The 23,824-nt window shown below is 41.4% G+C and overlaps 2 protein-coding genes across 2 annotated transcripts; one reads left to right on the forward strand and one right to left on the reverse strand.

The window, feature by feature from the left end:
- Nucleotides 1–688: 688 nt before the first annotated feature.
- Nucleotides 689–23,602, forward strand: csf1b (colony stimulating factor 1b (macrophage)). The gene is made up of 10 exons (XM_060046189.1): nucleotides 689–906; nucleotides 3,745–3,858; nucleotides 3,994–4,056; nucleotides 4,166–4,336; nucleotides 4,569–4,773; nucleotides 4,879–5,015; nucleotides 5,885–5,928; nucleotides 7,288–7,352; nucleotides 7,546–13,375; nucleotides 22,183–23,602. Exons 1-8 carry the CDS (start codon nucleotides 709–711, stop codon nucleotides 7,325–7,327), a joined length of 972 nt encoding a protein of 323 aa, XP_059902172.1. The 5' UTR covers nucleotides 689–708; the 3' UTR covers nucleotides 7,328–7,352; nucleotides 7,546–13,375; nucleotides 22,183–23,602.
- On the reverse strand, nucleotides 8,268–11,503 carry fmodb (fibromodulin b). The gene is made up of 3 exons (XM_060046188.1): nucleotides 11,357–11,503; nucleotides 10,182–11,082; nucleotides 8,268–9,874 (listed from the first exon to the last, which is right to left on the reverse strand). The coding sequence occupies exons 2-3, from the start codon at nucleotides 11,077–11,079 to the stop codon at nucleotides 9,723–9,725; spliced, it is 1,050 nt and encodes a 349-aa protein (XP_059902171.1). The 5' UTR covers nucleotides 11,080–11,082; nucleotides 11,357–11,503; the 3' UTR covers nucleotides 8,268–9,722.
- Nucleotides 23,603–23,824: the final 222 nt, after the last annotated feature.

Below are 23,824 nucleotides of genomic sequence, written 5' to 3' on the forward strand. Positions count from 1 at the left end.
GTATAACCATCTGATATTAGCCAAGAGTTAAGCATATTCATCTAGCAAACTATACCTACCTTGGAGTGTTACAATAGCCAATAATCATTTTATTCCATGTGTCCATCCAGGCAAATTGGTGGATCAAAATGTTATTAAAAAACAAACATACATATATGATGTAATTTCTTTGTAATCATCCAAAATAATGTTAAGTGTATGGGTATTTTTCCCAGAAGGCCACTGACTGTTCGATACGTGCGATCCATTGAGTGGGCAACGCGGCGTGTACTTAGTGGGCCGCGCGCGTGTATTGAGTGGGCCGGTCTGACAGAAACTCCCGGGCCACTTTTTTCCCCCAGTCCGCCCCTGTCTGAAACCATCCATGTGGTTTATTCAAAGCCAAATCGTATATCATGGACTGCTGGGAGATAGGCCTACATAACTGTTTGAATGTGGAAAATATGAAATTCTATCCCCGGGCGGTGTAATAGTATTTTTCGTCTTGCATTGTGACCTGAAACAACAGATCACTATAAACATTGTAGATGTGTTTCCCTAAAATGGCTTTTATTTAACAACCTAAAGGACAAAAGCCCAGACACATATTAAGGCCCCCAGCTAAACTATTGTATTTGTGGAGCACATGAGAGTTGTGGGCGGTCTCAGGCTGGACCATAAGCAGGGAGAGTTGTTATATGCAAACTGAGTCTGCAGGAGGAGCACATTATGTTTGGGGGGATCGGCATGAGATGTAGTATCGTCAGTTTTGCCTCGCAGCATTCCCTTTCACCACGAGTGGGACTAAATACAAAAAACGCATTTATCTGCCTCAATGTGTGTGACAGAGGAGTCTGCTCTTGTTCTTTGCCAAACATATACCAGATGACCAGCCTGGTGCCCTCCCTGATTCAGAGCAAAACCAAGGTAAGGGAAACTTCTTTCACAGAATATTATATTCACAAGGTCAATGAGAACATTTTAAAACAATGGAGGTTACATGTGAATGACCGGCTAGGCTTATGTATCTGTGTTTGTGTTTCTAATTGAGTTTGGTGTGTGTGTGTGTGTGTGTGTGTGTGTGTGTGTGTGTGTGTGTGTGTGTGTGTGTGTGTGTGTGTGTGTCTTTGTGTCTTTGTGTCTTTGTGTGTGTGTGTGCGTGTGTGTGTGTGTGTGTGTGTGTGTGTGTGTGTGTGTGTGTGTGTGTGTGTGTGTGTGTGTGTGCGTGTGTGTGTGTGTGTGAATTTATTTTGTGTTTGTGTTTGTGATTTGGCATACCTTTAAAGTGCAGGTTGGTTAAATCGTGCTATGGATGACAGTATATCTTGGATATCATGGGAAAAGCAAATCATGTTGTGGTTTAATGTGAGCTTTGTGTCCCATGTTTTTTATCCTTGTCCTGGTCCTATTAGTTGTGTTTTACATTCAGTTAAAGTTAATCTGTGGTATCACTCAACAGTTAAGACTACTGTTACTATAATTAGTAGTATAAGTAGGACTAGTAGTAGTAGGGAAAGAGAAAGGGACAAATTTAAAATACAAATATATATTTCAACAACATATTTATACATTTAAGGATGCAATGGTGAAGTTATTTTGAATGTAGTAATATTGGAATTTTTTTTTTTTGTATTAAAGAAGATTAAATGTACTTAAAAAGATCAATAGCGAAACCCTTCATGTTTCCAAGTGTTCTAATAATGTAATATAACTACATATTTCAAGTAACCTGAAAGTGTATCGCTTGCCTTTTTTAATCAGCGTGCCCACATGTCTCTAAAATGTGTCTCAATAGTTAAATCACTGTGGCAGTAAGATTGCAATTACAAAATCATCAATAAACATTGACAATAAATGCTTATAGATAATGTGTAATAATAATGAATGCGAAAAACGATTAACATTACTTTATCATTCCATGAGTAACAATAACCAATAATGCCTAAACAATACTGATTCTGTCCACTGCATACAGTATACACCATCACATTCAAGTTGGTCTACAACAGCCTCATGCTTGTTAAATGAGGACCATTAGCTCTGGATTAACATCCAGGTCTTGTTCAGCCTATCAAACAGCCTATTTAGCAGTGGGACTGTAGTGTTGGGGAGTGTCACATGAAAGATATGGATTTATGTCATTAATAATTATCTTCAACACCAAACAAACCGGACCAAAGCACTTGTCGAGGTTATGGTAACAAAGAAAGGATGTATCCGATTCTGTGTGGTAGGCTTTGCCATTTTTCAAGCTGATGGCAATAATTGATGGTGACATGCCACATTCCAACCAAGTTATATTTATCTTCGAAGCTAACTGTGCTGGTATGAAAGTTTAACCACAGTGTAAATCAGGTATGCTTGGTTGTGATCAAAATTACTTTCATCCCACAAGAAGGACGCAACTTGATAAGGAAAGCCTAAGGGGTAGACCTACCTATTTTGGATTAGGATATTACCTATTCAGTAAATAGGTATAAAGTTAATCTAAAATCAGTTGCCTTCAAATCATAAATGATAAAGTTAGTGGCGGGGAGGGGCTTTCCGTTTAACTTTGACTGCCAGTTGTAGAGACCCCTATGGTATATATTCTTATTGTTTTAGTAGAAATGTGGAGGTTGATGTAAGCACTAAAATATTTGATTTTAGGGTTAGGTTTTTGGGTTAGGTTTTGTCAGATTTGCTTACAAATGACACGTGTGACTTTCCTTTCTTAGTATCGATGGTACAAAGAAAGGACACATTTGATGGTTAACATTGGTTTCGTTCTGCAAATAAATATTTTAAAGCCATAGCAAATAATTTGACACAGAATGGAATATTCAAAATCAGAGAGAGAGAGAGGGAGAGAGGGAGAGAGAGGGGGAGAGAGAGAGAGAGAGAGAGAGAGAGAGAGAGAGAGAGAGAGAGAGAGAGAGAGAGAGAGAAAGGGAAAGGGAGAGATCGAGGCAAATCAAAATAGCATGTCAGTTTTGAAGGAGACTGGCTCCCAGACATTTTGGTTTCAACATCTAAGCAATAGCTGTTGAAGAGCGCACACATTATGTGAAAGAACCGAAGCACAGTATATAGAATGGGACAATCTCTGCTTGAATTCCTCTTTGGTTTCAAAGAAATCCTTTGTCCCCGCTTTCCATCTCCAAAATCAGACAGCAAAAGCAGCATTGTTAAATTAAGGGGAAAGACTTGCGAACTCTAGTGTTGGAAGCGGTCCGAGTCCCCTCATACATAAGCTATTCAAGGGCATTATTCAAGGGTTTATGAATGGGTCCAGAGAGATCTCCCCGCATGAGTTAGTGAGTTTGTTTGTACTTTATTATCCACATTCCATAAGGTTCTGTCGCATGTCAATCAGGAAGAAGAGACGCCAGGAGCTGTTACCAGGCAGCCCTGAGTAGCTGTCTGATGGAACGGGCCTTAACACACCTCCCCAAGGGCCTGCCCCCTGCCTCCTTCACAACATACATCGCAGGGGCCTATAGGACCCCTGCTGGAGGCTTAGGGAGACGTAGAGCAGAGCGCATGCTTACTCAACACGTGGCTGTCCATGTCACGCTAGGCCTACGTCTACCATCCTTCTAACCGATCTGTACAATCACTTATTCGCCCGTATACACCAGATTTCCCCCACAGCTGTAGGTCATAGTAGTATTATATGATACTTTAAGATACTCCAAATACATACTGTGAGCTGCTCAAGATGAAAATCCCCCCCTTTGTACATCTGGTACCACATGCCGATGCGCTGTTCTTTGTGCGTTGCAGGTCAATTGTCTGTGTGTGCTTGTGTTCCTGAGCTTCCCCCTCACCATGGGTGAGGTGCCCGGCCCCTGCAGACATTCCATAACCAGGGAGCACCTCATGACGCTCAGACACCTGGTATGTGATTCAATTACTCAGCCGGCGTTGAAGAATGGCATTTTTATCCCCCTCCCCCCGTCCCGGGTTGAACTATTGGGTGTGTATGTTTTTTTTTCTCAGTAGTCTACGACTGAGCCCGACTTGTTTCCACAGATGGATAACCAGTTTAGTAGTGGGTGTATGATTACCTACACATTTATAGAGCGGAAGGATTTGGTAAGGTGCCCTTTCATTTATTAAGATAAAAAAATTGAACAAAGTTATTGACTGCCTTCGAAGAACTCTTTTTTCGTTTTGCTTTCGTTTTTTTCTAAACCACCGACAGAGCAAATGTTGCTTTGTAAAAGCGGCCTTACCGTGGATCTTGGAGCTGCTTGCGACCCACTTCAAGTACAGCAGGGGCTCGGTTAACGAGGGTTACGTTCAGTCTCTGAGGGCGCTCATTCTCAACATCTACTCTCAGAAATGTGTTCCTCAGATTAACGAGGAAGTTGAGGTAGGTGCCTGATATTTAATATAACAATGGTCCTCGTAAACCTATTTTGGTAGATTCCAAGCTACTCAAATATGACTCCTCAAACAAAACAACTCCTTTTATTTGTTGTTCTTGTGGTTGTTTTTCCCGTTATTCAAAGATAATTGCATTGTATGAACAATGTACAACGATAATGTCACAATGATGAAATCAAATTATGTTATTTTTTTCCCCTTTTTAAACGATTTCTTAGGACAAACCAGAAAGTTTTGAAGTGTCCTTTCAACAGTCTCCTCTCGAAGCACTTAGGAGGGCCTTGGAGGTGTTGTCTGTCTACTGGGAGCTTATGACCACCATGGAGGGGCCTGTAGACTGGCAGTGTGAGAGCGAATACACTGTGGCCTTTGTGGTCAGCACAGAAGTACCTACCAACCTGCCCACCGTCCACTTTACAACAGGTTTGGTGACACACGTTTAGTTCACGTTGCGCTTTGGTGCGCAATGCCTCTCCACCTCTCCTCCCCTCACTAACCTTGGACGTCTGTGATCTTACCTTTCCACAGACAGGGCTGAGAAGTACTCAATGAACGCGTCCCCGAGACGTTTGGAAACAGATTTTTATAAACTTGGCTTTATAATCACTTCCATCTGCGGAGGAATTCTGATTATATTCTTCCTCTCCTACATGTTCTTACAAAAGGTACGGCACGATCTCTGCAAAGGACGACATTCTGGCAGGTTCTGACTGTGCAGCCCACTAACCATACCAATGTGTTGTAAATATTGTTGTTGTAAATTTGTAACACTTGAATGCATTAATAAGCATTAACTTAGAGTTAATTAACAGTTAGATAATGGTTTAGTTATCATTTTCTAATGTTGTTAATGATTTCTAGTGGTATTCATGTTTAAGGCGCAACGACATTCAATAGCATGCAGCTTAAAATTTGCTAAAAATATCAGTAGTCATCGATCGATAGTGATTTCAAAAACTAAATCCATGAAATGGAATCCAATTACTGATATGTTCTTCAAATAAAAAATATTGGCCAGCCCTTCCCTCTCTCTTTGTTTACAATAATCTTACTATTAATACTCCAAAAAACCCTCCCACTCACACCACTCAGCCTGTTGAGCTAAGCTATTTTGCGTCACACAGTTGCACAGCCAGTAAGAGTGGACGTAACTCTGTTATTGAGGTTTTTCATTCTGAATACAACATTAACTAGCAGTTAATGATGCCTTTACTGCAATCTAAACTGCTCAGCCTTCCCCATGTAGGCCAATTTGAAAGCATTCAGTGGTAACTTATGAAAATAGCTTGGAACTGGAGCTAAGAAACAATGAAAAAAGAACCAAATGTTGCCATTTAACTGCAGAGAAATAATTGAATCCGGATTTCTCAGTATACTAAACATAAGCTTGAAGGAAAAAGAGTGGTTTCAATTTGTGTTCTTCCTAAATCATTTTCCTAAATCAGAGTTCAAATGTCAGAAAATATTTTGAAGTAGCAGGCATCCTCTGTTCAGTATCTCACCCCCTTTTTTCTTCCATTGGTCTGGTGTGTAGATTCGGCGGAGACATGCAGATCACAGACCTGGAGCCATGATAATGTGAGTAGCCTATCTCTAGGAACTTAAAGGTAGGGTAGGGTTAGGGTTAGGGTTTGGGTGAGGGTTAGGTATTTTTCTTTTTTATTACCATTATTTGTTTTGTTTTTGGGAAGTGGCTTTTGAGATTGGCCTGAAGGGAGGGTTAGGGATTTTTTTTATATACTTTGAAAACGAGTTGACTGTTAAAATTGCCTGCCCTAGCTTTAAATGCTCCTTCTAAATATTCCCTAGAGATTCATGAGTTTAGTGCCAATCTGGTTGACCGTTGCTCAATGTTACACATTGCGACTTTATATAAGGTTATGATGTTCATGTAAACTAAGGTAAACATTCATACAATATTTCATAGGGTTCGGGTTAACCTTTACCAAGTTACCCTAACCCTTATGCTAATTCTTTATAATAATACGTATGACTGTAACTAATCTTAATAAATGGTTAATTAATGTACCCATATTGTAAAGTTTTATTTTATGCAATAATGTAGTGTCCATACATTCAAAGCACTCTCTTGTATGTTTTCTGTATATCTCAGAGTATATGTATATTGTTCATATTCTTTGGCAGAAGACAGCTATAATGTTGCTTTTGCTGCAAGCTAACACTGCTAGCCTCCCCCCTGTAGGCCACTTAGAAAACATTCAGTGGTAACAACGTGTGAAAACAGCTTGGATAAGAAACAATCCCAACAGAGACACCTCGTTGCCGTTTTACTGCACAGAACTAATTTATTTATTTCTCAGTACACCAACCATAAGCGCTAAGGAAAAAGACAATTTGCCAATTTGTGTTCTTAAAGGCACCCAGTGCAACTTTATGTAAACATTCAATGAAAAATAAACATTCAATTTCTAGTCTTTTTTACACGTAGTAAGTTTCAATAACTCCATACCATTACATATCGACATTCAAGGAGCAAAGATGAGACGTCGTTGTGTGGTGAGAACTGATAGAAAATCGTAAACAACAACAATCGCCGGTGGGGAGAAGCCATTTTTCCATTGACTGGAAGCCTGCTTTATTTATTGTAGGTTACAAAAAATAAAGAAAATGGCGGCATTGTTGTTGTTATCGATTTTGTATCAGTTCTCACCACACAACGACGTCTCATCTTTGCTGCTTAAATGTCGGTATGTAATGGTATGGAGTTATTGAAACTTACTACGTGTAAAAAAGACTAGAAATCGAATGTTTATTTTTAAGCCTCGAAAGTTGCACTGGGTGCCTTTAAATCCTAAACCATATTTGTTACCCATGACAGAGAGATAAAATGTCTTATTTTGGTTTCATTTCAAAGTGGCAGGCATCTTCTCTGTTCAGAAACTCACCCCCTTTTTCTTCCATTGGTCTGGTGTGTAGATTCAGCAGAGAGCTCCAAACCACAGTTCTGGAGGCATGATAATGGAGGAGCTCCCAGAACTTAAAGTTAGGCAAAACATTTTTAGAATCATTTTTTATTTGTTTCGGGGGAGTGGTTTTGGGGGGAGGCCTGAAGAGAGCAGTGGGAATATCTGTTGTATACTTTGAAAAAAATCGAGTTGACTTCGTCAAAAATGCCTACCCATAGGGATTCATGAATCTAATCTGTTTCAAGTGTATGCATTTTATTTTTTCATTAGGCAATGACAGCACATGAATTGAGCAGTGTATGACGAACACATGAAGTTGGACATTCGATTGATTAATCATCAAGGACACAAGAGTTAACATATTTTCATATGTATAATGTACCATCTGAACCATATGTCATCAGAGCTTGGCTTTAAGTGGAAGCAAGAGTTTTTATTTAGAATAATGTGCTTTGTATATTAATGTTTATGCTGTATCCATGGCTTATATTTTTCTATTTAGTTGAGAAAACAAAATATTTATTTTTACAATAGTTATCTATGTTGAACAATGTGTCTATCATATGTAACATAAACACTTTCTTATCTATTGTTAAAGCTGTTTCCCAAATGTTTCAACCACTAATTTATTATATGTTAAAATTGTCTGTATAATAATAATCTATTGATGCATTAAAAATCCATATTAAATCACCTCTGCAACGCTTTGATAACAGTGGAAATGAAATGTGACACCCAACAAAATCCCTTTGAGACATCCGATCTATTAACACTAGTGGATTGGTTAAGGTTGTGATCCTTTTATTGCCTGTTGGTTTAACTTTCCATTTCATAAGACTCTCAAAGCTCCAGCCAAACTTCAAAAGAGTGGGCCTTTTTAGGAGGCCTACCCTGCCAAAAATAATGTTAACCAAGGCATCCTCCTCTTAAAAAGATTCTGAGTAACAATAAAAACATTCTGGCTATAAGGAAAGAAAACAAAACATATGATTCAACTTTGTATTAAATGTTTAATACTTTGGATTACGTAAACCACGATCAAAGCCTGGCAACAATACATTGTTATTATAGGCAGTAAAAAATAATGGAATGTGGCGTTTCTGATTCTTAAAGGATAAAGGGGTTTATAATGCTGTCTTTCAGACAGGTGAGCATTATGTTGCCTAACAACTGTTTTGTTTTCATAGTGATAGCATGACATGTGGATCCCAGAGGATTACATCCCTGACCTTTTTTGTGGAAATGGCTGCTACATGTGATCATGTACATGTGTGGGGCCTAAAGCCTATATTGTATCCCTGTCACAAGACAAATCCCTCGAAAGTCCAAAAATATGTGAGGAGTGGATTGTAAAAAAAACTTCAAAGATTACTACTGATCATTGTAAATAAAAGTATAGTTGATGTGCAATTTTTAAATGTTTACTTTTAATTTGGTGATCTATTTTAAATTTCTATTATTATTTTCCTGCAGCAGATTAAAGGCATCTGTGTAACAGAAAACAACCCACCCTTGTCATGGCTCCCAACTATTTGCGAAAAAAAAGAATTGGAAGTTTCCCAAAAACAGTTAAGACTGTTCTGAAAGAAAGCTATTCTTTTCTTGTTTTTCTTTCTTGATTTCTTCTTTCCTTCTATCTTTCCTTTTTCTTTAATTCTTGCTCAGTCGCTCTCTCCTCTGTCTCTCTACCTTTCTGACTTGGAGGGAGCTGTGAAACAGCTGTTTTTAAGTTTAGGCTTACCACAACAAAGAGAACATTTGGCTGTGTCAGATATTTATATTGATGGTGTTATCCAAGGGCTCTACACATGCTTCATATTTGCATAGACACATGGTCACTTCATTTAGTGAGAGAAAAACATGAACATTTGCATAATAGTTATTGTCATATATAATCGTACACCGATTAATTTGTTTACTTTTATGCTACATTCTTTAAATGGAAATACAATTCACCGTTTTATTGAAGATACTTTGTTAAATTATGAAAAAGAGCTGTGAGTGATGTTTAAAACACAGAAAGTAGCCTTCACAACACATTTCTCTTCCCTTTAAACACGCTAATGAGAATCATCAGTTCATTCCTTTCCTGCTGTAAGACTGTTTTACTCCACAGGATGGAAGCAAAGGGACCAAAATAATCCTCACCATGTCATAATCAGTTATGACTAGTGACATTTTAACTTGGGAAGACATGAACATTTGATAAGGATTTTGTGAATAACACACTTAATTTAACTTATTTAGTTATGGCTTTCATGTGGCATACAGAAAAACAGAAAAACAAAGTCAGAAAACATCTAAAAACACAACTGGGATACAGTTCAAAATCGAAATAGACGTAACGTGGTTCTAAATCAATTTATGATAGAGGCTTTTATAGAAGGCACGGGTTACCTTGGGACATATCCCTATTGATAAATTGATGAGATATGATAGAAGATCCTAAACATTTATGGAGGCAGCAAGGCGCAAACAGTAGACGGCTTCAGTTGGAATGTCTCTGGCACTAATCTTATTTGCATCCAAACGCAGCACTCTCAATTTTGAGAAGTTGGTCATGTCTACCACACTGCAAAAACTGCTCAAAGAGAATTCTGAAAGTAAAGAGAAAGGGAAAAAGAGAAACATGGAATGGTTTGTCGATCTGTAAAGGCATTATTTTATATATTTATTTTTTTCAGAAAAAGCTAAATGTTACTTGCCATATATTATTATCAATGTTATTATTATTATTAGCAGTAGTAGTAGTAGTAGTAGTATTAGTAGTAGTAGTATTAGTAGTAGTAGTAGTTGTATTAATGGTTGTATATTATTATTAGTAGTAGAATTATTGGTATAATTATATTGAGATGGCATATTACTATGAATAATCAAAAATCTTCAACTGATGCATGAACCTACCTTTAATACGATTGGCCTCTAGGTAGAGGTACTCCAGGTCCCTGCTCAACATGGGGATCCTTTCCAGTTTGTTGTGGGAAAGGTCCAGTTCCACCAGCGTGCTCACATTAAACACATTGGATGGAATACCCTCATCTGTTAGCATGTTACTACTCAACCTTAAGAACTGCAATTTGGGATGCATGCTCAGAAAGTCGGCAGGAACGCTCTCTATCTTATTAGAGCCCAGATAAAGCTGGTGGAGGCTCTCCGGAAGGCTCTTGGGCATCTTGCGAAGGTTGTTCTTCGTCATGTCCAGTACGGCCAGAGACTTCAGCCCCTTGAACGCCCCTCCAACGTCCTCGATGACGTTGGCTTGGAGCTGAAGACTGGCCAGCTCGGTCATGCCCTCGAAGGACTCCGCCTGGATCTTGGAGATCTGGTTGTTGCCAAGGCGGAGCTCCTTGATGGACTTGGGCAGGTTGGACGGGACACGGCTGAGCTCGTTGTGATCTAAGTAGAGGCGTTCCAGTTGCCTCAGCTTTCCAAACACGTTCTTCCCGATCTTGTCGGAGTTGAGGCGGTTCTGAAACAGCACCAGCCAGACCAGGTTGGTGGCGTTGTCGAACACCCCGTCCTGGATGCCCGTGATCTGGTTCCTCTGCAGGTAGACGTACTTGATGTGCGAGGGGACGTAGGGCACGTGGTGCAGGTTGCGGCCGTGGCAGTACATGGCGGCGGGGTACTTGGCGGGACAGTCGCACTCCAGGGGGCAGTCTTGGTCCTGGCCGTTGGCCCAGAGGGCCTGAGGCCGGCGCCAGCGGCCCCGCAGCTGGGCCAACCACTGCAACTGGTTGACCCCTTGGGCCAAGTTCAGGTCCACCAGACACACCATGAAGAGGAGCCCCGCAGCCCGCATGATCTCGAGGGGTGGAAGGTGTATTCAGGCGGGGATGGAGTGGGTGAGGTCCATGGGAGGTGGTGGGGTGAGGTCATCGGGGGTGAGGTACGAGGGGAGTGGGCAGTGAGGAGGACAAAGGAAAATAAATTGTACCTTCTCATAAGTAGCTCACAACAGGAAAAAAACAACAATTTGTGATCTGTGATTTGTTATGGTTTGATTTCATAGCTTAGATTTGGTAATTTTTGCTACTTTCTCAATATAGTTGGAAACTCTGCTAAAAGTATATACTTACAGTTGTTTGTTGTTAGTTGTTTGTTCAGCTGTGATCACGCTTTCTCTCCTCTCTTAGGCTTTGGGTTCCACAACTGACTAAGATGTAATGGTGTGTTGCATTAAATACCCACCCCCCCTACCGCCTCCACCCATCATCACCCTCATCCCAGCGGCAGTCTAAGTCTGTCCTGTTAAGAGCCGTGCATTTTCCGCTTGCATGTAGTGCTTACACTGCACCATATTACCTCCAGCCATGTGCATATATCAATCCCATCTGGGGCCTGGTGCAGACATCTGCTATTTAACAACCTTGTTTTCTTCTGTCTCTGTTGTGCCTTATCATTAACATGGCCACTCTTGTTGGCTCAAAATGTGCAGGTTATCGAGCTATGCAGAATTTATGGAATTTTTTAATGGGTTTTTCGTTCGTTCATTCAATTGCACTTCAGCCTCAAGTGGTGGCCTCTTTGGAAACTGTGACAGGACTGAAGACTTAAAGTGCAGTCGACTTGTAATCTTCATCGTTATGATTATGATTACAATGATTCACCTTCTGAGCTTCAGCATGTTTTTGTAGATAATATGTTTCTTTGGAATGAAAACAACTGCTTCTATCTCTTCCGCTTTTTGACCTTGGGGCAACACTGTTTTGTGCGCTCTTGTGCGGTCATATTCTCAGTTACCACCTGAAAGCCATTGAATCGTTATGTCATTATCTTCAATTTGCAGCCCTCCTAGCCGATTGGATATTGGAACTGGCTCCTGGCTACACACATGGAACCATTCTTTACAATGAATGTACCAAGAATGCACATACACTGAGAGAGCAACATAATTACATTACATGTGCTGACATATGGAATCACATTTCCATTTGACTCTAGAATATTTTACTTTCTTCTATATCACAAAAGTTACCGTAATGTAAGCATGATTCTACAGATTTTCTTGCCTTTTTAAAAGTATATGGATACATGTCCATATTGATGTCCAATAACTCGTCTCTTCCATTGGCCTTTCTATGTTTTTCTTAAAACGACTGAGCACCGAAGCCGAAGCCAATACAAATTGTCTGTCATGGCCCCTGTTGTGGTGCTGTGTATTCTCCCCCTGTGTGGGTCACACCCCTCTCTGTGCTTTGCCTGCCACTCAACTGCTCACACCTGGCCTGCATCAACTCATCAACTCCCCTTCAAATACACCTGGTTTCCCTGCAGTCATCGCCAGATCGTACTTCGAGATACCGTGATAGTTACTCGTTCCTGGCGCCAGTGTATACTCTCTGTAGTGTTTTCTCTTGTTGAGTTCTCGTGCCTCACCTTTGTTTTCTCTTGCCTATAGTTTTTGGATCATCACCTCCAGCCTGCAGTCTTCACTCCCTCCAGCCTGATATGCCCCACTCTCCAACCTACCTCCTGCCTCACCACTGGTTTTACTCAATAAGCCTGTTCACCGTCACTCCAACTCCTGTCGTGTCTCTGTGTTCTGCTCTTGGGTCCAGAAGCTATCGCTCTCATAACATTGTATTGGATATTGGTTTCCCGAAAGGAGCTCAAATCGCTGTAAACATAATGAAATTTAAATGTACTTTGCAAAAAACTGTTAATAGTATTGTCAGAAACAATACAAAACAGAAAGAAAAGTTAGAGAGAGACAGATGCAGACAGACAGAAAGAGGGAACATAAGGTGACTGAATGGATAAGGGAGGCAACAAGCTGTATTTCAGAGGCATTTTTCAAATATTTATCTTCAAGTGCAAAAGTTTAGTTATAAAATTAAGACAACAAAACAATATTTGTATATTTAATATGGGGCTATTCAACAATAATAACATGCACTATGTTTTAAGTAAACTGCTTTTTTTTTTTTTATAATGACACCTGGACACAAGGCTTAACATCTGAGACATCAGACGGCAAATATTTTCCAATGGTGCTAAGGGAAAACCCTTTTACACGCCAACACACGCATGCTAATAATTACAAGAAAAAGTCTAACACAGTTTACAACTCCGGAGATGTTGCTTCTATCAACACAGTCTCACTCCGAGAACGTCAAATACCGACTGTTGGCAAAGGCCCTTTAGCGTCGGTGACTGACGGGAAAGGTACCCTTTTTATTCGCACGGTAAAGGTACCCTTCGGCGTCTTCTGCATACGGAATGGGGGGTGCCTCACTACGTCTCTTGTGCCCCATTTCCACTGCAGGGTGCGGAACGGATCGGATCGCAAAGGTGCGGTAGGGAGGGGGCAGTATAGCCCAGCTCAGTTCCGAGGTCGCGTTTCCACTGCCGACAGTACCCTTGGTGGTAGGCCGGATGTCAATCGCCGCGGCAGCTACGTAAACATCGTAAACAACGTCTTCCTCCGCAAGAATGCAGACGAACGTCTCCACCTCCTTGTTCGCCCAAGCAAGCTTTTTACGCGACATGTTAATTGTAAAGAATAATACCTTGAGGCTACTGTTTGTTTGTTTTTATCCCCACGTCACCCGGAAGTGACGATTCTGTCGACCAATCAACGGAGGGGGGGTGTAGCTAGAATTCCAGGGTACCCTTTCAGGCGTCTGGTCTCGTTTTGGGTACCGCAACGGAGGAGTCCCTAGAATGGGGTCGGAACGGGTACGGCAAAGTCCGGGTCACGCCCACTTTTGGCGGTGGAAACGCGATCCGACCCGCACCTTTGCGATCCGATCCGTTCCGCACCCTGCAGTGGAAATGCGCCATAATGCCGCGTTTCCACTGCAGGGTGCGGAACGGATCGGATCGCAAAGGTGCGGTAGGGAGGGGGCGGTATAGCCCAGCTCAGTTCCGAGGTCGCGTTTCCACTGCCGACAGTACACTTGGTGGTAGGCCGGATGTCGATCGCCGCGGCAGCTACGTAAACATCGTAAACAACGTCTTCCTCCCCAAGAATGCAGACGAACGTCTCCACCTCCTTGTTCGCCCAAGCAAGCTTTTTACGCGACATGTTAATTGTAAAGAATAATACCTCGAGGCTACTGTTTGTTTGTTTTTATCCCCGCGTCACCCGGAAGTGACGATTCTGTCGACCAATCAACGGAGGGGGGGTGTAGCTAGAATTCCAGGGTACCCTTTCAGGCGTCTGGTCTCGTTTTGGGTACCGCAACGGAGGAGTCCCTAGAATGGGGTCGGAACGGGTACGGCAAAGTCCGGGTCACGCCCACTTTTGGCGGTGGAAACGCGATCCGACCCGCACCTTTGCGATCCGATCCGTTCCGCACCCTGCAGTGGAAATGCGCCATTTAATAGACGCTGTGAGCATCTTTCCTATTGGATAGTTTTTAGGATATTCTTCTGTGAAAATGGCGGACATACTTTTTATCCTGGGTGGAAAATATGATATTTTAGCATAGTTAAACCATTAAAAGTGTTTATGTAAACATTTTTAGCGAGAAATGTGCATTTTACTTTCATAATCGTCGTTCGGCGAATGTGAAGGATGTTTGGTTTGATAGATATGACGAAGAATATTTCATCGGGCGATAATGGCCGGCGTACAGGCATCCCGGGCTCACGAAAATAGGTGACATTGTCACGTTATTTAATCTATTATATTCGTATTTCTAAATGTTCGTGTCAAAAAGCACAATTTTCAAACTCATGCATATCAATTGGAAGTATTTGTCGTGATTTGTCACTAAGCACGACTTCCATCTAAGGTTCTGTCCGGGAGCTTTCTCCCTATTGTCCCTTAAGGAGCTCCGTACAGAACATTTATTGTTAAAAATTGTCTGTGATAACTAAGAATATGACAGCTTTTCCAGTCTCACCAATATGCGCACAGATCGCACGGTTTGACACTTTCAAGATGCGTGCAGTAGCCTACATACGCCCAATGACCATTTCGTGTGCATACGATACGCAAAACCCAGCATTAACTACTGTGGAGGGCGGATACGTCCATTTCGCGTGCATATGTGCATATGATACGAAAAACCCAGCATTAACTGAATGGGAGATGCAATATTTTAGGACATATTCACCATTTAACGTGTTTCTAATGACATTTCTAGCGAGAAATGTACTTTTCCCTTGAATAATCCTCAATCAGTGAATGTGTATGATCTTTATTAATCTTTTTTATCTGAATGGGAAATGCAGCTCACGTGTTTCCTGCTTTTGTGTTATTAAACCGTTACTTTATGTAACTTTTAATGTTATCATCTTGTTAGAAACACGTTTTCGTGAACACTGGATTACGTCGCATTTCAACATAAAATAGCGTGTTATACACACACACACACACACACACACACACACACACACACACACACTGCATTTCGCTGCCAAATGAATAAATACTAAGGCAGAATAAAGAATAAATTAATTCATTATCATTCAACTTCAACATGCGTTATTACAGTATAGTGGTGGAGGGATGACGTGTGTTGGCCAACCCGGAAGTGAGTGTCGCCCTGGGTTCCCTTGACAAAAAGCCAACGGGTTTTTCCATTTGATTTTGGATTATTGCAGAAAAATTAGCATCTTTGAAGCACCTCCTCAAAAACTGAAAATAAATAAAAATAACTGTGCTCCAAAGAAAGAAATGTAAACCAATGCATTCCGAATGGGAGTGTTTCTCCGATTTTTCCATGCTACACAGAACGAAATGTAAACCCATGCAAATAAAGACTTCATGGTCATAATCGTTTAAATATCATTAATCTACTGAGGGTGGTATTCTATTTTTTTCAACGGGGCTGAATCCAGTCACTTGACCGTCATGGTTGCTATGGTGGTTGCTATCCACCAGCCCCTCTAATCCTTACATGGCTCTAAAAACCACGCGGCAAATGAGCTGCCGTAAATTGTGTTGTTTTTGTCGTAAACTAGTGTCCGATGGTTAAAAAATAGACGGATATTCCAAGGTATCCTTAAAAGGCAGCTTGGATGTTTTTATTTTCTGCAGTTTAGACTTCTTCTATAACCTATTTTTGAAAGCAAAACACCAAGCTCATTGATTTAACGAGGCAGGGTTATTTGAAACAATTTATTAAATAAATATTTATGAGAGGTCATTCCTTCTCCTGAGTTTTCTTCCTATTTATGTCTAGTGTACAACCCTACTGTCCACAAGCATCACCCCCCCCTCCCCATATGGATTTGGAGAATTGTTGCCACGTCCCAGTGGTGGAGGTATCATATATATGAAAGAGGGCATTCGATTATACTACAATGATCAATTAGGAGGCCGAAGCCCTAAAGGAAGTGATGCAATAGGTGACTGGGTCGACGACATTTAAGTAAGCTTTACTTTGAGGTCTCTTATATATCAAAGGGGGTCTCATAGGACGCATACGCTTCAACCTGTGGCTCCGGCCCTACAGGAAATGACTCAGCAAGTGCTCCATCTCGTTGCACCTGCACCCAGCGGCTCGCTTGCAAGATTTTGGCCTGAAGTTATTCCCAGACCTACACCGTAGCCATCCAACCTGCATATCTGAGAATCAGGCCTCTCTTTAATAATGACAAAATGTATGAGAGAAATACACATTCACTTTTGACTCATAAGCGGCGTGGTGCCGGCTCCTTTTGACCTTTTGACCCCAGACTTCTGGGGGAATAGCTGAATCAATTCATTAGTCAATCAAAAGCATGTAAATATCTTTCCGGTGGCGTAAGAGGGAGAACAAGGTGTCCTTCAACATCTACGCTTCCAGGCGATTGCAACGGTGCCACACATGAGCATATTCGAACATGTTTAATGGTAGTAATTAGCTGTCGAAATTGGAGGCCTTAATCAATAATGAGCAGCTATTGATTTGCTTCCCGATAGAAATTTGTGACAAATGACATGTTATTTAGCCTCTACACGTTGAGTTGAGTCCATTGACACCAAGCATGACACTCTAGAAAATGGTAACATGTATTTTACATGGTACACCTAGGTCTAGGACATGATCTCGGTGTAGCAAGAGGGCAAGCTTGATCTCATTGGACTCAGCTTAACGTGTAGATGCTAAATAACATGTAATTTGTCAAAAATCTCCATCGGGAAGCAAATCTATAGCTGGTCATTATTGATAAAGGCCTCCAAAATCGACAGCTAATTACTACCCCGAAACATATTCAAATATGATCATGTGTGGCACTGTTGCAATCGCCTCGAAACGTAGATGTCAAAGGACACCTTGTTTGCCCCGTTACGTAACCGGGAAGATATTTTCATACTTCTAATGAATTGATTCATATTTTAAGGTTCTCGGAGTGAGACTTTAAGTGGCTGCAGCAGAAGTGTTGAGACGAAAGATGATATCAAGACATTTATAGAATATTCCCATTCACATTATGATTCTTCGTCATAACATCCGACCAAACATCCTTTACAGTCACCAAGCGAGGATTATGAAAGTCCAGGCCCCCCCTTCCGGCACTCGGGGTCCGACTGGGCCAAGTTTAGGGCAGGAAGGGCCCCCCATTCCGGCCCTCGGGGTCCGACCGGGCCAAGTTTCGGTGCGGGGGTCCCAGTTAGGCCTTAGAATAAGGTATTCAAATTTCAGGGCGGTAGGACCTTCCTATCTCAAAAACTGTTTTTCCACCACATTCTGAACCATTAGGTCTTGCAGGTAACACTTCTGAGGGGCTTTGTCCAAATGACAGTCCATTTGGGAAAACTTTTTTTCCCTAAGGGCTAGAACTCCAAATCTCGGATATGTCGTTCTCGGGGCCCCGGGAAATGTGTGTAAACATTTTAGCATCCCTAGCTATCTCGAAAAGGCCGGAAAAGGGGCATGACCTCCCACAGTACGGTAAATGTACATAAGACAGAGGTTAGTTTCTAGTCCCCATTTTTTGTGGGATGGAGGTGTACATTTGTGGCTTAATGTGTGTAGTCACAGCTGGCCTGTGGCCACGTTTTTGAAGTCTGGGGTCAAAAGGTCAAAAGGAGCCGGCACCACGCCGCTTATGAGATAACAAAAAGTGAATGTGTATTTCTCTAATAGCTTTTTGTCATTATTAAAGAGAAGCCTGATTCTAAGATATGCGTGTTGGATGGCTAGGGTGTAGGTCTGGGAAGAACTTCAGGCCAAAATCTTGCAAGCGAGCCGCTGGGTGCAGGTGCAACGAGATGGAGCACTTGCTGAGTCATTTCCTGTAGGGCTGGAGCCACAGGTTGAAGCGTATGCGTCCTTTGAGACCCCCTTTGATATATATAAGAGACCTCAAAGTAAAGCATACTTAAATGTTGTCGACCCAGTCACCTATTGCATCACTTCCTTTAGGGCTTCGGCCTAAAGGACAAAGCCCCTCAGAAGTGTTACCTGCAAGACCTAATGGTTCAGAATGTGGTGGAAAAACAGTTTTTGAGATAGGAAGGTCCTACCGCCCTGAAATTTGAATACCTTATTCTAAGGCCTAACTGGGACCCCCGCACCGAAACTTGGCCCGGTCGGACCCCGAGGGCCGGAATGGGGGGCCCTTCCTGCCCTAAACTTGGCCCAGTCGGACCCCGAGTGCCGGAAGGGGGGGCCTGGACTTTCATAATCCTCGCTTGGTGACTGTAAAGGATGTTTGGTCGGATGTTATGACGAAGAATCATAATGTGAATGGGAATATTCTATAAATGTCTTGATATCATCTTTCGTCTCAACACTTCTGCTGCAGCCACTTAAAGTCTCACTCCGAGAACCTTAAAATATGAATCAATTCATTAGAAGTATGAAAATATCTTCCCGGTTACGTAACGGGGCAAACAAGGTGTCCTTTGACATCTACGTTTCGAGGCGATTGCAACAGTGCCACACATGATCATATTTGAATATGTTTCGGGGTAGTAATTAGCTGTCGATTTTGGAGGCCTTTATCAATAATGACCAGCTATAGATTTGCTTCCCGATGGAGATTTTTGACAAATTACATGTTATTTAGCATCTACACGTTAAGCTGAGTCCAATGAGATCAAGCTTGCCCTCTTGCTACACCGAGATCATGTCCTAGACCTAGGTGTACCATGTAAAATACATGTTACCATTTTCTAGAGTGTCATGCTTGGTGTCATTGGACTCAACTCAACGTGTAGAGGCTAAATAACATGTCATTTGTCACAAATTTCTATCGGGAAGCAAATCAATAGCTGCTCATTATTGATTAAGGCCTCCAATTTCGACAGCTAATTACTACCATTAAACATGTTCGAATATGCTCATGTGTGGCACCGTTGCAATCGCCTGGAAGCGTAGATGTTGAAGGACACCTTGTTCTCCCTCTTACGCCACCGGAAAGATATTTACATGCTTTTGATTGACTAATGAATTGATTCAGCTATTCCCCCAGAAGTCTGGGGTCAAAAGGTCAAAAGGAGCCGGCACCACGCCGCTTATGAGTCAAAAGTTAATGTGTATTTCTCTCATACATTTTGTCATTATTAAAGAGAGGCCTGATTCTCAGATATGCAGGTTGGATGGCTACGGTGTAGGTCTGGGAATAACTTCAGGCCAAAATCTTGCAAGCGAGCCGCTGGGTGCAGGTGCAACGAGATGGAGCACTTGCTGAGTTATTTCCTGTAGGGCCGGAGCCACAGGTTGAAGCGTATGCGTCCTATGAGACCCCCTTTGATATATAAGAGACCTCAAAGTAAAGCTTACTTAAATGTCGTCGACCCAGTCACCTATTGCATCACTTCCTTTAGGGCTTCGGCCTCCTAATTGATCATTGTAGTATAATCGAATGCCCTCTTTCATATATATGATACCTCCACCACTGGGACGTGGCAACAATTCTCCAAATCCATATGGGGAGGGGGGGGTGATGCTTGTGGACAGTAGGGTTGTACACTAGACATAAATAGGAAGAAAACTCAGGAGAAGGAATGACCTCTCATAAATATTTATTTAATAAATTGTTTCAAATAACCCTGCCTCGTTAAATCAATGAGCTTGGTGTTTTGCTTTCAAAAATAGGTTATAGAAGAAGTCTAAACTGCAGAAAATAAAAACATCCAAGCTGCCTTTTAAGGATACCTTGGAATATCCGTCTATTTTTTAACCATCGGACACTAGTTTACGACAAAAACAACACAATTTACGGCAGCTCATTTGCCGCGTGGTTTTTAGAGCCATGTAAGGATTAGAGGGGCTGGTGGATAGCAACCACCATAGCAACCATGACGGTCAAGTGACTGGATTCAGCCCCGTTGAAAAAAATAGAATACCACCCTCAGGAGATTAATGATATTTAAATGATTATGACCATGAAGTCTTTATTTGCATGGGTTTACATTTCGTTCTGTGTAGCATGGAAAAATCGGAGAAACACTCCCATTCGGAATGCATTGGTTTACATTTCTTTCTTTGGAGCACAGTTATTTTTATTTATTTTCAGTTTTTGAGGAGGTGCTTCAAAGATGCTAATTTTTCTGCAATAATCCAAAATCAAATGGAAAAACCCGTTGGCTTTTTGTCAAGGGAACCCAGGGCGACGCTCACTTCCGGGTTGGCCAACACACGTCATCCCTCCACCACTATACTGTAATAACGCATGTTGAAGTTGAATGATAATGAATTAATTTATTCTTTATTCTGCCTTAGTATTTATTCATTTGGCAGCGAAATGCAGTGTGTGTGTGTGTGTGTGTGTGTGTGTGTGTGTGTGTGTGTGTGTGTGTGTGTGTGTGTGTGTGTGTGTGTGTGTGTGTGTGTGTGTGTGTGTGTGTGTGTGTGACACGCTATTTTATGTTGAAATGCGACGTAATCCAGTGTTCACGAAAACGTACGTGTTTCTAACAAGATGATATCATTAAAAGTTACATAAAGTAACGGTTTAATAACACAAAAGCAGGAAACACGTGAGCTGCATTTCCCATTCAGATAAAAAAGATTAATAAAGATCATACACATTCACTGATTGAGGATTATTCAAGGGAAAAGTACATTTCTCGCTAGAAATGTCATTAGAAACACGTTAAATGGTGAATATGTCCTAAAATATTGCATCTCCCATTCAGTTAATGCTGGGTTTTTCGTATCATATGCACATATGCACGCGAAATGGACGTATCCGCCCTCCACAGTAGTTAATGCTGGGTTTTGCGTATCGTATGCACACGAAATGGTCATTGGGCGTATGTAGGCTACTGCACGCATCTTGAAAGTGTCAAACCGTGCGATCTGTGCGCATATTGGTGAGACTGGAAAAGCTGTCATATTCTTAGTTATCACAGACAATTTTTAACAATAAATGTTCTGTACGGAGCTCCTTAAGGGACAATAGGGAGAAAGCTCCCGGACAGAACCTTAGATGGAAGTCGTGCTTAGTGACAAATCACGACAAATACTTCCAATTGATATGCATGAGTTTGAAAATTGTGCTTTTTGACACGAACATTTAGAAATACGAATATAATAGATTAAATAACGTGACAATGTCACCTATTTTCGTGAGCCCGGGATGCCTGTACGCCGGCCATTATCGCCCGATGAAATATTCTTCGTCATATCTATCAAACCAAACATCCTTCACATTCGCCGAACGACGATTATGAAAGTAAAATGCACATTTCTCGCTAAAAATGTTTACATAAACACTTTTAATGGTTTAACTATGCTAAAATATCATATTTTCCACCCAGGATAAAAAGTATGTCCGCCATTTTCACAGAAGAATATCCTAAAAACTATCCAATAGGAAAGATGCTCACAGCGTCTATTAGAGACGTAGTGAGGCACCCCCCATTCCGTATGCAGAAGACGCCGAAGGGTACCTTTACCGTCACCGAGCGAATAAAAAGGGTACCTTTCCCGTCAGTCACCGACGCTAAAGGGCCTTTGCCAACAGTCGGTATTTGACGTTCTCGGAGTGAGACTGTGTTGCTTCTATAGGCAAGTTATTAAAGTGTTGTTATTTAAGGATGGTGGGAGGGTACTTTATGAGATCATAGCACAATCCTAATATTCAGGCCAACATAAAACATGTTTTTATTAATACGTATTGGCAAAGAAGAGCTTTTGGATAAAGAAGATTGGTTATTGAGCTGCTCCTCTTCAAATGAAAATCCAATAGGCGTTTACCTGCATTTAATGAGCAAAGTCTGCCTAGAAAAAAAGGGTCAGCAATCGAAATGGATAATAAGAGCTTCGGGACCAATTCTTCAGACATTTTAGGATTAACATTTTATGGTTTAGCTTCAGCTGCCAATGATATCATTAAACATCTTACTTGTTTATTCGACTACTTGTTTATTCGAATTATTATTTGAATAAAAAACTATTCTTTATGCATACGATATCAATGATGGAGTCAGACAAACAGCACATTATGACAAACATATGATCTCATTTTCATGCACTCTTTGCCTCATTCTCTGAATGCCAACTTGCATCTGTCTCAAATATAAGCGGTCCATGACCCAACCCAGACCCTGATAGGAGCAGTAAAGAACAAACCAGCACACAGGCTACTTCCTGGAATGTTCCCCATGGTTTAGAACTCTGTGTGAGACTTGTAGAATTTAAATCATCTTGATCTGACAAATTCCAAAACTTTGTAGATTCTTCCTGGTTGATGCCTTTATCTGTGGGCCAGGTCTGCCTTCTTGGCAAGGCCCTTATCGTTTATATATTGTTCAATGGTTATTTGTTACTTAACACAATTCATGTAGGCCTGACATGTTTAACAATGACTGCATTGAGCAATCAGGAGTCGTGATGCCATCAATGTTTCCACCTCATCTCCATTGGGACTATACTCTTGTGATAAGCTGCGTGGTTGCCAGCAGCTAATAGAGCTTCAGCTGAACTCATTCCAAGCTGCCTTCCATTGGGCTCATCGCACCAGTCACAGAGTGCTGCTGCGTGGGTGGAGTGAACTCTACCACACACACCCCAGGGGGGGACTCTGGACCCCAGAAAGGGGTTATTTGTTCCTGTATTCTGACTGAAACCCGAGACTAAGGGCATGGATGGGAGTGATCTACTGCCCTTTGACAAAATATACACAGTATATTTTGTCAGAGTAGAATAAAATAGGGTTGTTATCTTCAAGATTACCCTGGTAAATTAGGGAATTAGCAGCATTCAACAAATTATGGAAAAATACATTTGTCATTCAATTGAATATGAATGGGCAGCCAAACAGGGCAAATTAGCCTGAAGACATGCACACACACACACACACACGCACGCACGCGCGCGTACACACACACACACACACACACACACACACACACACACACACACACACACACACACACACACACACACACACACACACACACACACACACACACACACACACACAAACATACAGGCTCATATTTTAAGGTTGAATGCCACCGTTTCTTCAATAAAATACATTCAAGTAGACTTAAAATGTTTCTTTCCTGTGCTGCTCCCATTTAATTTAATTTAAATTGAATGCCTAATCCGATTATAATAATGGCTATAGTTTCAGCAGTGATATACGGGGTATTTTTGAATCAGGATCACATGTCCCTTTCGTAGTTAATTCGTTTTTGACCCAGTGACAAG

Source organism: Gadus macrocephalus, chromosome 1 (assembly GCF_031168955.1).
Source record: "Gadus macrocephalus chromosome 1, ASM3116895v1".
In the NCBI taxonomy this organism is placed as follows: Eukaryota; Metazoa; Chordata; class Actinopteri; order Gadiformes; family Gadidae; genus Gadus; species Gadus macrocephalus.